Below are 12,690 nucleotides of genomic sequence, written 5' to 3'. Positions count from 1 at the left end.
CCAAAATCCTGTCTTCTGACAGTGGCCAATGCCAGTTGGCCCAGAGGGAGTGAGCAGAATAGGGAACCTTCAAGCAAACCCTCTCCTTTCACCCATTCCCAGCCTCTGACAGAGCTAGGGACACCTTTGCTACTCTTCCTTCAACCCCCCTTACTCCTCATGAAATGAGGGTTATCATGAGGCAGAGTAAGAAGTTCTCTGGCTTGACATTATTTCGGAATAAAGGCTTGTAGTGTAGACATGCTCTATGTTATTTCAGAATAATGTCAGCTATTCCAAAATAACTCTGCTGTGTAGACGCATCTGAAGTCATTTACACAGGCTTTTTATGGGCCAGAGGTAGTAAGTGGAGGGTAAGTTAATTTTCTCTCTCAGAGATGACAGTCCTGCCAATAGAGCCACACGAATATAATATAATTTTGTCAAGCACTTCCTTGTGCACACCAAAATGTGCATGTTGTAAACAACGTAAGATCCAGTTGTCCTGTGTTTCCTGCTCCAGGAGAGCCCCAGTTTTCAGGCCAGATTTTGTTCTCATTTACACTAGGATAATTGGGAGTGACTCTCCTGGAGTGCATGGATAGATTCTCAATTTTTCATTTGTGGAAATGAGACCAGAATGTGGCCTTTCAGTCAGACGATCTCCTGGAACCACAACAGAGCCTGGGCTGGCCTGTGGCACATGCTGAGGAAGGAATTATCCCTCAGGCTGTGCTCTTCCCACACAACAGTTGTAGCCCCTTGGCCCATTCTTAATTTAGGATCCTGGAGTGACCAGATTCTCCCTCGCCCATCTCCTCTCCCCAAGGCCCCTAACTGCTCTGCAAGCTTGGGAGCAGAATGCTCCATTCCTGACATGCAGGGAGACCTGCTGTTCCCAGCTTGAGGACCCCAAACCTTTCAGCAGTGGAATTGCACCAGTCTTGCTAGGTGAGAGATTCTGGTCCTTAACAAGCCAGTTCTGCTTCTGCTCCCTTTCATCCACCCATGGTGCTTGTCTATGTTTTTGCTAAACAAGCATTTTAAACATCAAACATCCATGACGTTCTTGCTGTGCAGCATGACTCAACAATGAATCCACCTTGGGCCAAATTCTGCACTTCCCTGCCTGTACATCTCAGTGTTTGAGCAAAGGCAACAGGATTTGGCTTATGGACAGTTCCCAATCTAATGTAAATCAACATAGCTCCATTTACTTCAATGGAGTGACTGTGCCCATTTACACCAACTGAGAAGCTGAGAAACTGTGGATTGCATAGACTCAAAAAATCTATCTTTCCTGACCATTAAATATTATTAATAATAATATGTATGTATTGGGATTTCAGGGATAGAAGGACCCAATGGGACAAAAGGAGACCAAGGAGTCCAAGGTATTGCATTTCCTTCATTTTGTTGCTACAGTGGATTGTGCTGTCAGTCACACTGGTGTAAAACAGGACTAACTCCACTGAAATTAGCAGCAATAAACCAAAGTAAAACCAGTGAATGAGAGCAGAATCCAGCAGACAGTATTGAATTTACACAGAGAGGAGTGCATTTGGCCCTCAGTGGCAGATATCTAACTGAGAAATAACTGCACTGACAACTTTAAAGTCATTCTGGAGTGACAACAAGCACAGAACTTGACTCTTGTATTGGCATTGCATTTTGTGGTGTACATAATGGGTCTATGGTAGGATGTTCTAAGCAACAAAAAGTCAGAGGTTTGGTATTTTTCATCCAGGTGTAAGAGGACCACAGGGAGAAGTTGGAAGTAAAGGAGACAGTGGCCTTGCTGGTCCAAAAGGTGAACCAGGAATGAAAGGAGAAAGGGGGCCTACAGGTAAGATAATTTGCTTATTATTACCAATGCAATTTTCATACATTCATTCGCCTTCCTTCTAAAGTCTTTTCCGCTTATAGTGCCGCCGTTTGAGTTATTTCCACAAAGATTCCAATATCTCTGACCACAGGGTTACCAGTCTGTTAAGGGCAGAGATGAAAGTAAAGGGGTATGCCCCAGTGTGCAGCTGGCTGAGCTGCAGCAAAAGCCAGCAGGGAGCTTTTGAAAGAACTGGCAGGAACCCAGGTTGAGATAGGAAAGTCCCTATAAGAAAGTTAAGTTCCTTTCACCCCGATTAAGGGACTGGATGAATAAGGTTATTTGCCTCATTTGTGAGGTGCCATTTTGTTTCTTGCTATGCCAATGCACCAAGGAGAGTAGTCCTCCAGAAATGCTGGCTCAGAACAATGAGTTTTTTATAGTCTCTTTTGGGGATATGTATAGGTATGTATCAGCGCATCCCTGATCATAGCAGTGGTGTTTACAGCAGGATTTATATGGTATAAACTAATACAATACAATTTATATGCACAATCAGGTACAGGTTTGGTGGGTTAGAGTGACAGTAAAGCCTGTCTCTGAGTGCTTTATATCCTATATAAGCCAGAGTTTCATGGAAGTTAAACAGAAGACTTATGCAGTGCGTCTCACCCATGTAACGTGAATTACATTGGTATTCAGCAGCCACATCTGAGATGTGGTCAGGGAGAACCAGCTGCAAACAGCATGGAGAGTGCTGTCAAGTGGTGGAAGTTGTACAGATGAGCTGAGAATGATGGTTCTACACAGACTATGTGGAACAAGAACATTGCTCCTCTCTGCTCGGGTACATTGGTAGGGAGGGTGGTATTATATAGATACTCCACTGATTCACACCAGCCATAGGAGCTGGCTCATACATGGCAAAACAGATCCTAACACGTTCACGGAGGCTTGGGGGAAACCTAGGACAGCAAAGGGAAGAAGGGAATTGCAGTCACTTCTGAAATATTTTACCACATTCTTGTGCAGTCTGTCACAATATCTCGATTACCAACCGAAAACGTCGGAGATCTAGAAATGCAGAGGCATAGCCAGACACTGAGGCTGTAAAAGCCAATGGGAGTGAAACCCAGATTTGGCTCCAACCCTTTGTTTCACACACAGTCATTGTATTGTTAAATAGGTCTTCAAGGAAGTAAAGGTGAAGCAGGTGAGAAGGGAGTGATGGGCCCCAGAGGACCAATTGGAAACAAGGGAGAAGCAGGGCCACCAGGTGTGAATGGTAAGTTCGTAAGGCAGAAAGCCACATCTGGCTGGTGGTCGGTGGAGGAAAGGGGAGATATCAGGTTAAATAGTTTGTACCAGTATCACTTGCACTCACATCTGTATTGCATTGTAGGCAGTGAGAGTGCACTTGGGCTTCCAGGACAGAAAGGAGACACAGGTAAGCCAGGCAAAAAGGATAGTTTTCCCTGTTGGTACGACCCTGATCTCTCTCAGAGCTGCATTTCATTCACAAGGAAGTTGTTTAAGAGGCAGGTCTGCGGCGGGTATAAATCCGCACCGACTGCCCTGCCGTTCAAGGCCTGGTTCTCCTCTCGCCTGCACCACTGGACGTGCAGAGTAATTCCACAGAACTCAGTGGCGCTGCTGACCACAGGCGCGAGTGAAAGGAGAAGGAGGGTCTTTTGTTCAATATCTTTCACAGATATGTATAGACAAGTGAGCCCATTACGAGCATCATGTCGGACCTCGTGCATGACACAGGCAGTCACAGCCCAGAGCGACTCCACCTTTATCCGTTTTGTCCCTACAGGGGTGCAGAACCTGGGGCATCTCCCCAGCCACAGGTCCTGCTCCTCACACCTCTGCTCCACCCCCATCCTGGCCCTGCTCCCCTTTTCCACCCAAAGACTCCCCCTCCCAAGCAACACAAGTTGGGGGATTACCAGTGGGCTTGGGACAGGGTGGGACCAGGAGCCTCAGCGACCTGCAGCCGGTTCCGCTCTGCCCTAGCACATCACCCTCTCCCAGCCCTTTGCCCTCTGCTTCCTCACAGCAGCATGTGAAGCGGAGCTCAGTGGCCTGGCAGAGGGCAGCGGGGCAGGGAGAGGTGGAGCAGGCTGCCAAGTGAATGGCTGAGTGTTGCCCCCATGTGCCAGGCCTCCAGGTAATCCTGCAGGCTGCTCATGCCCTGTCCATAGACTGGCTGATGCAGCCACCGTGGGGCCCCCAAAGCACAGTGCCTGGGGCGCCTGCCCAGAACCAGCCTATGGATGGGGATGCCTCTGACCCCTGTCTCCCTTCAGAGGCTCAGCAAGGTCATTTGATCTGCGGCTTGCAGTTCCCCAGCCGTTGCCCTTCTGGGTGGCAACCAGCTTCTCTCGCCTTTCTGACTCAGGTTTCCCAAGCTGCACTGTTCCCTGCCTTCACTATGTATTTCCCAGCACAGAGTGATTGGCCAAGGACACCTACTTGCTTTCTCCTCAGAGACAGATGCCAGAGCGACTGTCAACGGTTACTGGTCACCACACAGCACTTCCTGTGCAAGCCCACTGTATTCTTAAGGAATAACGCACTGGCATGAAAAAACATTAAAACAACAGCAGAGCCTACAGCCAAGACAATACGTTTAGGAGAGACTGGATTCTTCTGGGCCAGTCCTTCCAAACCTACCCTATAAATTGGGGCCCATTGTGGACTAGGGATCCAGTCCCTTTGCTGGAGTAGAAAGACTCATAGAATCCTAGAATACTAGAACTGGAAGGAATCTTAAGAAGTCATCAGGTCCATTCCACTGCACTCATGGCAGAACCAAGCACCATCTAGATCATCCCTGACAGAAGTCTGTCTAACCTGCTCTTAAATGTATCCAGTGATGGAGATTTCACAACCTCTTGAAGCAACCTTCCAGTGTTTGACCACCCTGATAGTTTTTCCTAAAGTCCAACCTAAACCTCTCATGCTGCAATTCAAGCCCATTGCTTCTTGTCCTATCATCAGACATCAAGGAGAGTAATTTTTCTCCTTCCGTCTTGTGACACCCTTTTAGATGCCTGAAAACCGCTATCATGTCCCCCCTCAGTCTTCTCCTTTCCAAACTAAACAAGCCTAATTCTTTCAGTCTTTCTTCATAGGTCATGTTCTCTAGACCTTTAATCATTCTTGTTGTTCTTCTCTGGACCTTCTCCAATTTCTCCACATCTTTTCTGAAATGTGGTGCCCAGAGCTGGACACAATACTCCAACTGAGGCCAATCAGTGCAGAGCAGAGTGGAAGAATGACTTCTCGTGTCTTTCTCACAACACATCTGTTAATGCATCCCAGAAGCATGTTTTCTTTTTTTGCAGCAGAGTCATACTGTTGACTCATATTCAGCTTGTGGTCCACTATAACCCCTAGATCCCTTTCTGCCGTACTCCTTCCTAGAAAGTCACTTCCCATTCTGTATGTGTGAAATGGATTGTTCCTTCCTAAGTGGATTACTTTGCATTTGTCCTTATTGAACTTCATCTTATGTACCTCAGACCATTTCTCCAGTTTGTCCAGATCAGACCCTATCCTCCAAAGCACTTGCAACTTCTCCCAGCTTGGTATCATTTGCAAACTTCATAAGCGTACTATCTATGCTTGGTGAAGATATTGAACAAAACTGATCCCTACAGAGCCCCATTTATTATGCTCTTCTAGCATGACTGTGAATCATTGATAGCTACTTACCAAGAATGGTAATCCAACCATTTATACACCCACCCTATAGTAGCCTCCTCTACATTGTATTTCCCTAGTTTATTGATAAGAAGGTCATGTGAATGTTTGCTCACAACTCTCACTGAAGTCAATATGGGTGCGTCTACACAGCACAGTTATTTTGAAATAACTGACGTTATTTCAAAATAACAATGTGAGCATCTACACAGCAATTCCGTTATTTTGAAATGAATTCGAAATAACGGATGGCTTATTCTGGATTCTGTAAACTTCATTCCACAAGGAATAACGCCTATTCCAAAATAGCTCTTTTGAAATAGCTGTACTGAGGACACTCCACTGCTGCTATTTTGAAGTAGCTCTTCCTCAGGGCTATTCAGAGTAGTCACTCTCCAGTGCCTCCTGGGGTTCTAAATCGAGGTAGCCCGTCCACATTAGGGAAGCCTGCCTCGGACTAATTTTGAAGCTTCCCTGTAGTGTAGATGTGCTATTTTGAAATTAGCTATTTCAGAGTATTTCTTCCAGAATAGCTTATTTTGAAAGAAGTGTACAGTGTAGATGTACCCATATATAAGCAATGTATATCCATCCAGGGCAGAATTTGACCTTCAGATTGAAATACTGTATGGTCCTGATTCTCCACGGCCTTTCACTTTGTATGCTCATTTACACAGTTCATAGCTAGTTATGAAATTCTGCCACTAGTGAAAGCGAGTAGAGAATTCCAGTTTGGACATTGTTTATGCCCACTTTGCTCTCATTCTGCACAGGAATAGATAACTCACTAGGGTTTGAGCAGTAGATGATCAGGCTCTAGAGCAGGAGTAAGGACCTTTTTTGGGTCACAGGCTGCTGACCCACAGTAAAATCAGTCAGGTGGGGACAGCAGGAGCTGCTGCACCAGCGCAGACTCCCCTATGCTGCGTGGGAGAAGCCCTGAGCTCCGGGCACCAGTTCCAGGCAAGCTGAGGACTGCATCTGGCCCCTAGGTCTTAACATTTGCCTAGGGCAAGGGTGGAGAACCTACGTTTCTTTGGTTCTTTTATCTGCTGTAGTTCTTAGGACTTCACTTTTGTTGTTATTCAACTTTAAGGTCTGAAAGGAGAAACTGGTGCCCCAGGACTTCCTGGTTCAGATGGCATACCTGGTCAGAGAGGGGAGAAGGGTACGTAGCTACCGGCATTTTTAATTTACTAAAATAATCCTCTGCAAAGTATTTATTACCCATGTACTCCTTTTTTTTTTTAAACCATCAGGAATTCCAGGCGAGAGGGGGCCACAAGGTGAAAAGGGACGGACTGGAACAGCAGGTAAAGGAGAAAAAAAAAAGTTCAGCATTGGCAATATAAGTCATTCAAACAGGGTGATGCACTGGAATGAACACACAGCTCATGCCAGGAGTCAGTGTGCTCACACCCATACACAAAGGACTAATGCAGTGTGGGCCTGCAGGAGTGGGCACGGAGTTCCCCCACACTTCCATGGCAACATGCCTATTTATGTAGCTCTGTCAAGGGTCTTTAGAGACATCTTTTTATATAACTTAAAAACATAAAGTGCAGCAGGTTAAGAAAACTCTCCCCAAATCTCCTTCCACTAACACTAATGAAGCTACTGTGACTTACCCCAGCTTTGTATTTGGCACTTCAGGTTAATTTTGGTATGTTATCAATGAAAGGTCCACCTATCCTCTAAGAACGGATCTTCAAAGCATATCTTCATTGGTTAATAAGTTCTTATTTTTATATCTTGTATGTGCCCATATATCATACGTGTCTTATCCACTTCATTAACCATTAGCTGGAGAACCAACATGCTTTCCTGTCTGCATAAATCGAAACGTAAGTGATAAATGTAAGCTTGAGGAAGCTTAAAAGTGTGAATATATCTGACTGACTTAATTTTGGTTTTGGTGATCTTAGGCATTCCAGGACCAAAGGGAGAACGGGGAGATTCAGGTAAAGCACTTGCCGTATTAAATTATGCAAATAGATTATTACACAAAAGGATAGTTTATATGAAATGTTTCACTAACTTTTGAAGGTGATTGCATGTAATTCTTGTCATGTGCTTTTCTTTGTAAATAGACTAAGGCTTCAGCTCTCTGGTATTTTCCTCCTAGGGCTTAGAGGCCTACCTGGTGAAAAGGGAAGTAAGGGGAATTATGGCTCTCCAGGTCCAAAAGGTGAAGCAGGAATGAAAGGCTCAAAAGGAACCATGGGACCTAGAGGTAAGACTGTCTATCCAGGTTTCTGATGATTAGCGGGTATATTTTGCATTGTGAAATATTATGGAATTGCAGTTATTGTTCCACAGTTAGGTGTGGTCTACACTACATGGGAAGATTAAAGTAAGATATGCAACTCCAGCTACGTAAATTGCATCCCTAGAGTCGATGTATATTACATCATGTTTCTGTGCTATCCACACAGCAGGAGGCCAACGGAAGCAAATGCTCCCCTTGGCTTCCCTTACTCCTCACAAGGAGCAGGAGTATTGGCACCGATGGAGGTGCCCTTTGAGTTTGATCTAGCAGGTCTATGCTAGACCCGCTAAATCAAACCCTGGAAGATCAACCGTGGCAGTGTCGATCTTCCTCATAGTGTAGATGTGCCTTTAAAGTTCCTTATACACCTGATTTTCAATCCCACTGTCATGTTCCCACACAAATAAACCCATCTTCCAGAAATTTTGGATGCTGCATCTCATCACACAATATTGTCTTCCTAGAAACTTTGGTAAAAAATATGCAAAGGGTTTTATAGTCATGAGAACAGATTCTCTGGTCCTAGCCACCTTATCTTCCCACTCCTTCCCCATTTGCTAGTGTAGTTCATTACACTTCATTGCTGTTCCTTTGTGTCATCTCAGCATAGACACCCTTGCAAGGCACGTCTCCTCAATAGCTTAGATGAAATTAAGAATTCAACAATATCCTTTTTTCTGCATGCAATTTTGGGTAAAAATAAAGGAATGCAATTGTATTAAGCTAGGGAAAATACTGAATGACCAAGTGAGATACAGTGAGGTGTCATCACAAGACTGGCCTGTAGACACTCATAACTTGGAGGTCCAGCACTTGTGTCAGCATTGCAGTGAGAGGATTTTGGTGATAAGGCCCAACACTTGAACAATTCCTGTGCAGCTCTGTATTAAACATAAATATGTTTTCTTTTAACGTCACTCATCTGTGTCGCTTTGTTTCATAAATTTGCCTGTTAGAGAAATACATTTTAGTACAACCACTACAGGAAAATTTATTCACTGCTTGCATTTGAGTTCATATATTTCTTTCAGCTAGCTCCTGCAACATAAGGGGACGTGACCCCCTGCTTACCTTTCCCAGATGATAACTATATAGGGGAAGAGGGAGGAAGCAATGAGCAGGTAGGGCAGGTAATAAGTGGATGAGGTCAGGGACTTGATAGGGTTGCTTCCAAACCCCAGCCAGCAGAGCTGAGCTTGCTCGAAAAGGAGGACTTTTCCCTTACTCCTCATGAGGAGCAGGAGTACTGGCACCGATGGGGGAAATAAATTACTGCCACAAGTCCAGAAGCAAAGGGGAAGCCTGAGGAGGAAAGTCACAATTCCTCCCCAGCTGTTTCTGAGGTAGTGCAGTAACACTATGCCCTTCTGAAGAGCAAATTGTAACATCTCACATCAGCCCTTATTTGTCCTGCTTACCTCAACACTAGTGCAGCTACTAGTGTTGGAACCTTTTTTTAAAATCAATAGCACGGGACTGAAATATACTTTCCTCCTTGTGTGACGCTCCAGTTGATGTAGACCCCATCAGAACAGTGAGACTGGATCTTGTGTTAAGAATTGATTTCTTAATTCACTCCTGGCCCGTATTTGAAATCTGCTTTAGGCCACACAAGACTCCAATGCCAGCATGCAGCCAGGCAGTTTTGGATTTCTCCCACATCTAATTCTTGTTAGCGACGAAGAAAATGCACCTGCCAGATGACAAAAGAGGTCGTGCATGTCAGTTTCTATTTTTAGCAAAAGAATGGGAGCATTTTTTTAATCCATTTGGATTAAAATCTTAAATGTGTGAGGCAGATGGAGTCTTGTTTGAGCATTTGCCTGCATGCCTGATCCACACAAGTATAAGACATCATGGAATTCATTATACTTTACCTTGAAAGCATGTCTAATGATGAGGTTTTTTTTTTCATTTGGAACAGGACTGCCAGGGAGCAACGGTGGCAGAGTTGCACAAGGTACTAGATGTTTCTCTCTTTTCCAGAACTGGCCCTATAACACCAGTACAGTATAGGACCCAGTGTAGATCCAGGACATGTGCTTAACTTTGACCATTTTCATGGTCCCAGTGAAGTCACCAGAACCACCCATGTGCATAAAGTGAAGCAAGCATTTAAGAGCCTGCAGGAGCAGGGCTGTTGTGCTACTGGGGTAACTGCACCTCTGAGCTCTTGGATGGGCTGCTTGAGGAGGCCTTTCACCATGACCAATCTCTGGGCAGGGACCTGCATCAGCAGGGATTTGGGGTTGCACCTCACCTTCCTACAATTCCCTTCCTTAGCCCAGTAGGGCTGACTAATGTCAGCTTCTGTTCTTTGTTTCCTCTCAAGGGCTACAAATAGCATGTGCCCATGGTTACAAATCACCCAACATCTCTGTTAGAGCCTCACAGAAAAAACGTATCCAATTATAAAAGGTCGACGGGTGGGGGGGAACTGATCTTGCTTAGGGACTGCTGACCCATAAAAAAATCCAGTCAGGAGCCACGCACAAATGAGAAGCAAAACAAACCAACCAACCCTCACTGATGTGGCCCCTGAGTGAGAAGGAGAAAAGACACTCCCCACGTTCCCCTCACACACCAGAGCCTCGGGGGAAGCGGCAGGCTAGTAGATTTTGTGTGCTCCGTCCCTGGGGTGGAAGGGGCTCCGGAGCTGGGGGGGCAAGCTGGGGGCTGCATCTAGTCCCTGGGCCTTAGGTTCCCCACCCCTGAAATGCATAATTAAGCTTCCTGGTGGTCTGCCATGACATCAGTAAAGGCCTTGCATGTTCCAGTCCTTCCAACCTGGTGTTTGATACACCTCTCCCTTCTTTGGACAGAAAGCCATGCCCATTTGTTGCCTCAAAATGAAAGCCTGTCTGTCTGTTCAAGCCAGCTCTTTATAGCCTAGTCTCCTGAGTCTCTTGAACGCAGTCTAAACCAGTAAGTGCAAACTCCCTCAGAGAGTGGTACTTCTCTGGACCAGTTTACTCATCCCAGGGACTACAATGATCAACCCTCGCTATCTGTAGTTCCTGGAGGAGCTGAGGTAACCCTTCCCATTGGAGTAGAATACAAGTCTGAGCCTACAATGATCCAGGTGATGTGTATGAATCACAGGCCTAAAATTGATTCAGTAGTCTCAGGATATGTCTGTGTTCAGCATGCCCATTGCAAAGGCCTGAACTGATCTCATTTTTACTCCAGTAGCAACTTCTGTTTCCCATGGAGCCATGTTGATTTAGGTGTGGCCATCCATTTGTTGTTACTGGGTTTAGCACCTTATTTTTCTGTGTCATTTTTCGTACTCAAATATCTTATTTTCTTTGTGTATAATGGGGCACCTTCTATTCCATCAGCAGAGCGCTATTACCATCCCAGTATAAGGCTTGTTGGAACAGGAAGTGGGGGCCGTGTCGAAATTCTGCATGAAGGGCAGTGGGGAACAATATGTGATGATAATTGGGATGAAACAGATGGAACGGTGGTCTGCAGAATGCTGGGATATAGCCATGCAGTTAGCATCAGTATTACACAGCCAGGTAAGTTCATAACCAATCACCAATTCCACACCTGATTTGTGTTTTTGTATAGTGTGACTGGTGTTTGGTGCAAGATTCAACCTGTACAGGGTAGGGCCATAGCCACAGGTGGGTTTAAGTGGGCCATGGCCCACCAATTTCACATGCAGGCCCACTCCTGGAGCCCTCCATGGCTCTGCTCATGTCCCAGTGCTTCTCCTGCTCCATCAGCCTGCCCGGTGCTGATCGGGGTTGGGGAACCAGGGCCTACACTGCTCCCCCTGGCACTGAAACTGGAGAGAGAGGTTGGGCCACTGGGGCTTAACCCCCGTTCTGCATCATTTCCCACCCACTCAAACTCAGGGCCCCATCAGGTGGGTGCTTCTGGCTTCACCGGAGACAGTATTTCAGGCCTCCTGGCACCTAAGCCAGGCATTTACATAGAGAGAGAGGTTGTCACACTTGTTCAGTGCCACTCTCACTGCACTGGATTTTTGTTCACAGTAGGAAGTCCTGAAATGCGTTCCCAGTGCAGTATCACAGTCAAAGGTTGCACAAAATACATGTTTCCTTCCTGGTGAATACTGAGATACTTGCATTCACACATGAACTGCATGGAGTTTGCACACATGCTGCCGTAGAGGATAAGTCTGAAATTTCCATTTGCCTCTTTTATCTCCCTACCACCTGCTATTTCTATTTTCCGGGTGTCAAAATCTCCCCCCTGCCCCACACTGGCCTCTGAAAGAGAAAGGCGCATGGTCAGACAGAGTCTGCTACTCTTAGCAAGATAAAACTCCTACCAAAGTGAATGAGAGTTCTGCTACAGGAAAGATGACATATCATAACTTACAGAAGCATTGTATGGAAGTGTTATGGGACAACTGGGCACAAGCCATTCAGATATAGGGATGATCCACAGAAGCAAGGATTTTAGAGATTTCTGTATTAAATGGGATTGCTGGGATTGAGACTATCAAGGGGGCGAGCCATTATAATTTAAAGGAAAACCTTTCTATCTTCCACCCACCGCAAGTTTTACCCACAACCCGAACTCCCTCAGCTTCTTCAAAGTTCACAGAAGTTCACAGCGCATTGTTTCCTCACTGATCTTGCATTTCCATGTGCCGTGCACTTCCTAGTTCCAGCTCAAACTGGAAGCAGAAGTGCCACAGTAGTACTAGGAATTTAGCTCTTGCTAAATTTCCAGCCCAGTTTTGTAGACCTGGAAAGTAGAGAGAGCTTAGGTCTGACCTAAATCTCTGCACTGCCTTAGCAAAGCCTTTTATATGTGGCAAGTGTAATCCCTGCAGGGGTGCCCAAAGGCCTAAGTGTTTGAAAGGGACTACGGGCAGCAAAGTGCATGAGAATCAAGCTGAGACACCACCTCCACCATGTCAGGT

At 45.7% G+C, this 12,690-nt stretch overlaps 1 protein-coding gene across 16 annotated transcripts in view; it reads left to right on the top strand.

Moving 5' to 3' along the window:
* The window catches only part of MARCO (macrophage receptor with collagenous structure), a 268,892-nt gene that overhangs the window by 237,556 nt on the left and 18,646 nt on the right, over window positions 1-12,690 (top strand). For 15 of the 16 annotated variants that reach the window (XM_089779701.1, XM_089779705.1, XM_089779703.1 and 12 more), the window contains 10 exons: window positions 1,329-1,373; window positions 1,727-1,825; window positions 2,991-3,089; window positions 3,207-3,251; window positions 6,612-6,683; window positions 6,775-6,828; window positions 7,441-7,476; window positions 7,641-7,748; window positions 9,709-9,744; window positions 11,126-11,308. In XM_089779701.1, the coding sequence (XP_089635827.1) occupies window positions 1,329-1,373; window positions 1,727-1,825; window positions 2,991-3,089; window positions 3,207-3,251; window positions 6,612-6,683; window positions 6,775-6,828; window positions 7,441-7,476; window positions 7,641-7,748; window positions 9,709-9,744; window positions 11,126-11,308 (777 nt within the window). The remainder of the gene's footprint in view (window positions 1-1,328; window positions 1,374-1,726; window positions 1,826-2,990; window positions 3,090-3,206; window positions 3,252-6,611; window positions 6,684-6,774; window positions 6,829-7,440; window positions 7,477-7,640; window positions 7,749-9,708; window positions 9,745-11,125; window positions 11,309-12,690) is intronic. The other variant, XM_075933233.2, reaches the window with a different exon arrangement.

Source organism: Pelodiscus sinensis, chromosome 7 (genome assembly GCF_052426305.1).
Source record: "Pelodiscus sinensis isolate ZL-2025 chromosome 7, ASM5242630v1, whole genome shotgun sequence".
Classification (NCBI taxonomy): domain Eukaryota; kingdom Metazoa; phylum Chordata; order Testudines; family Trionychidae; genus Pelodiscus; species Pelodiscus sinensis.
The sequence above is the reverse complement of the archived record's forward strand: the minus strand, read 5'-3'. Positions and strand labels throughout refer to the sequence as shown.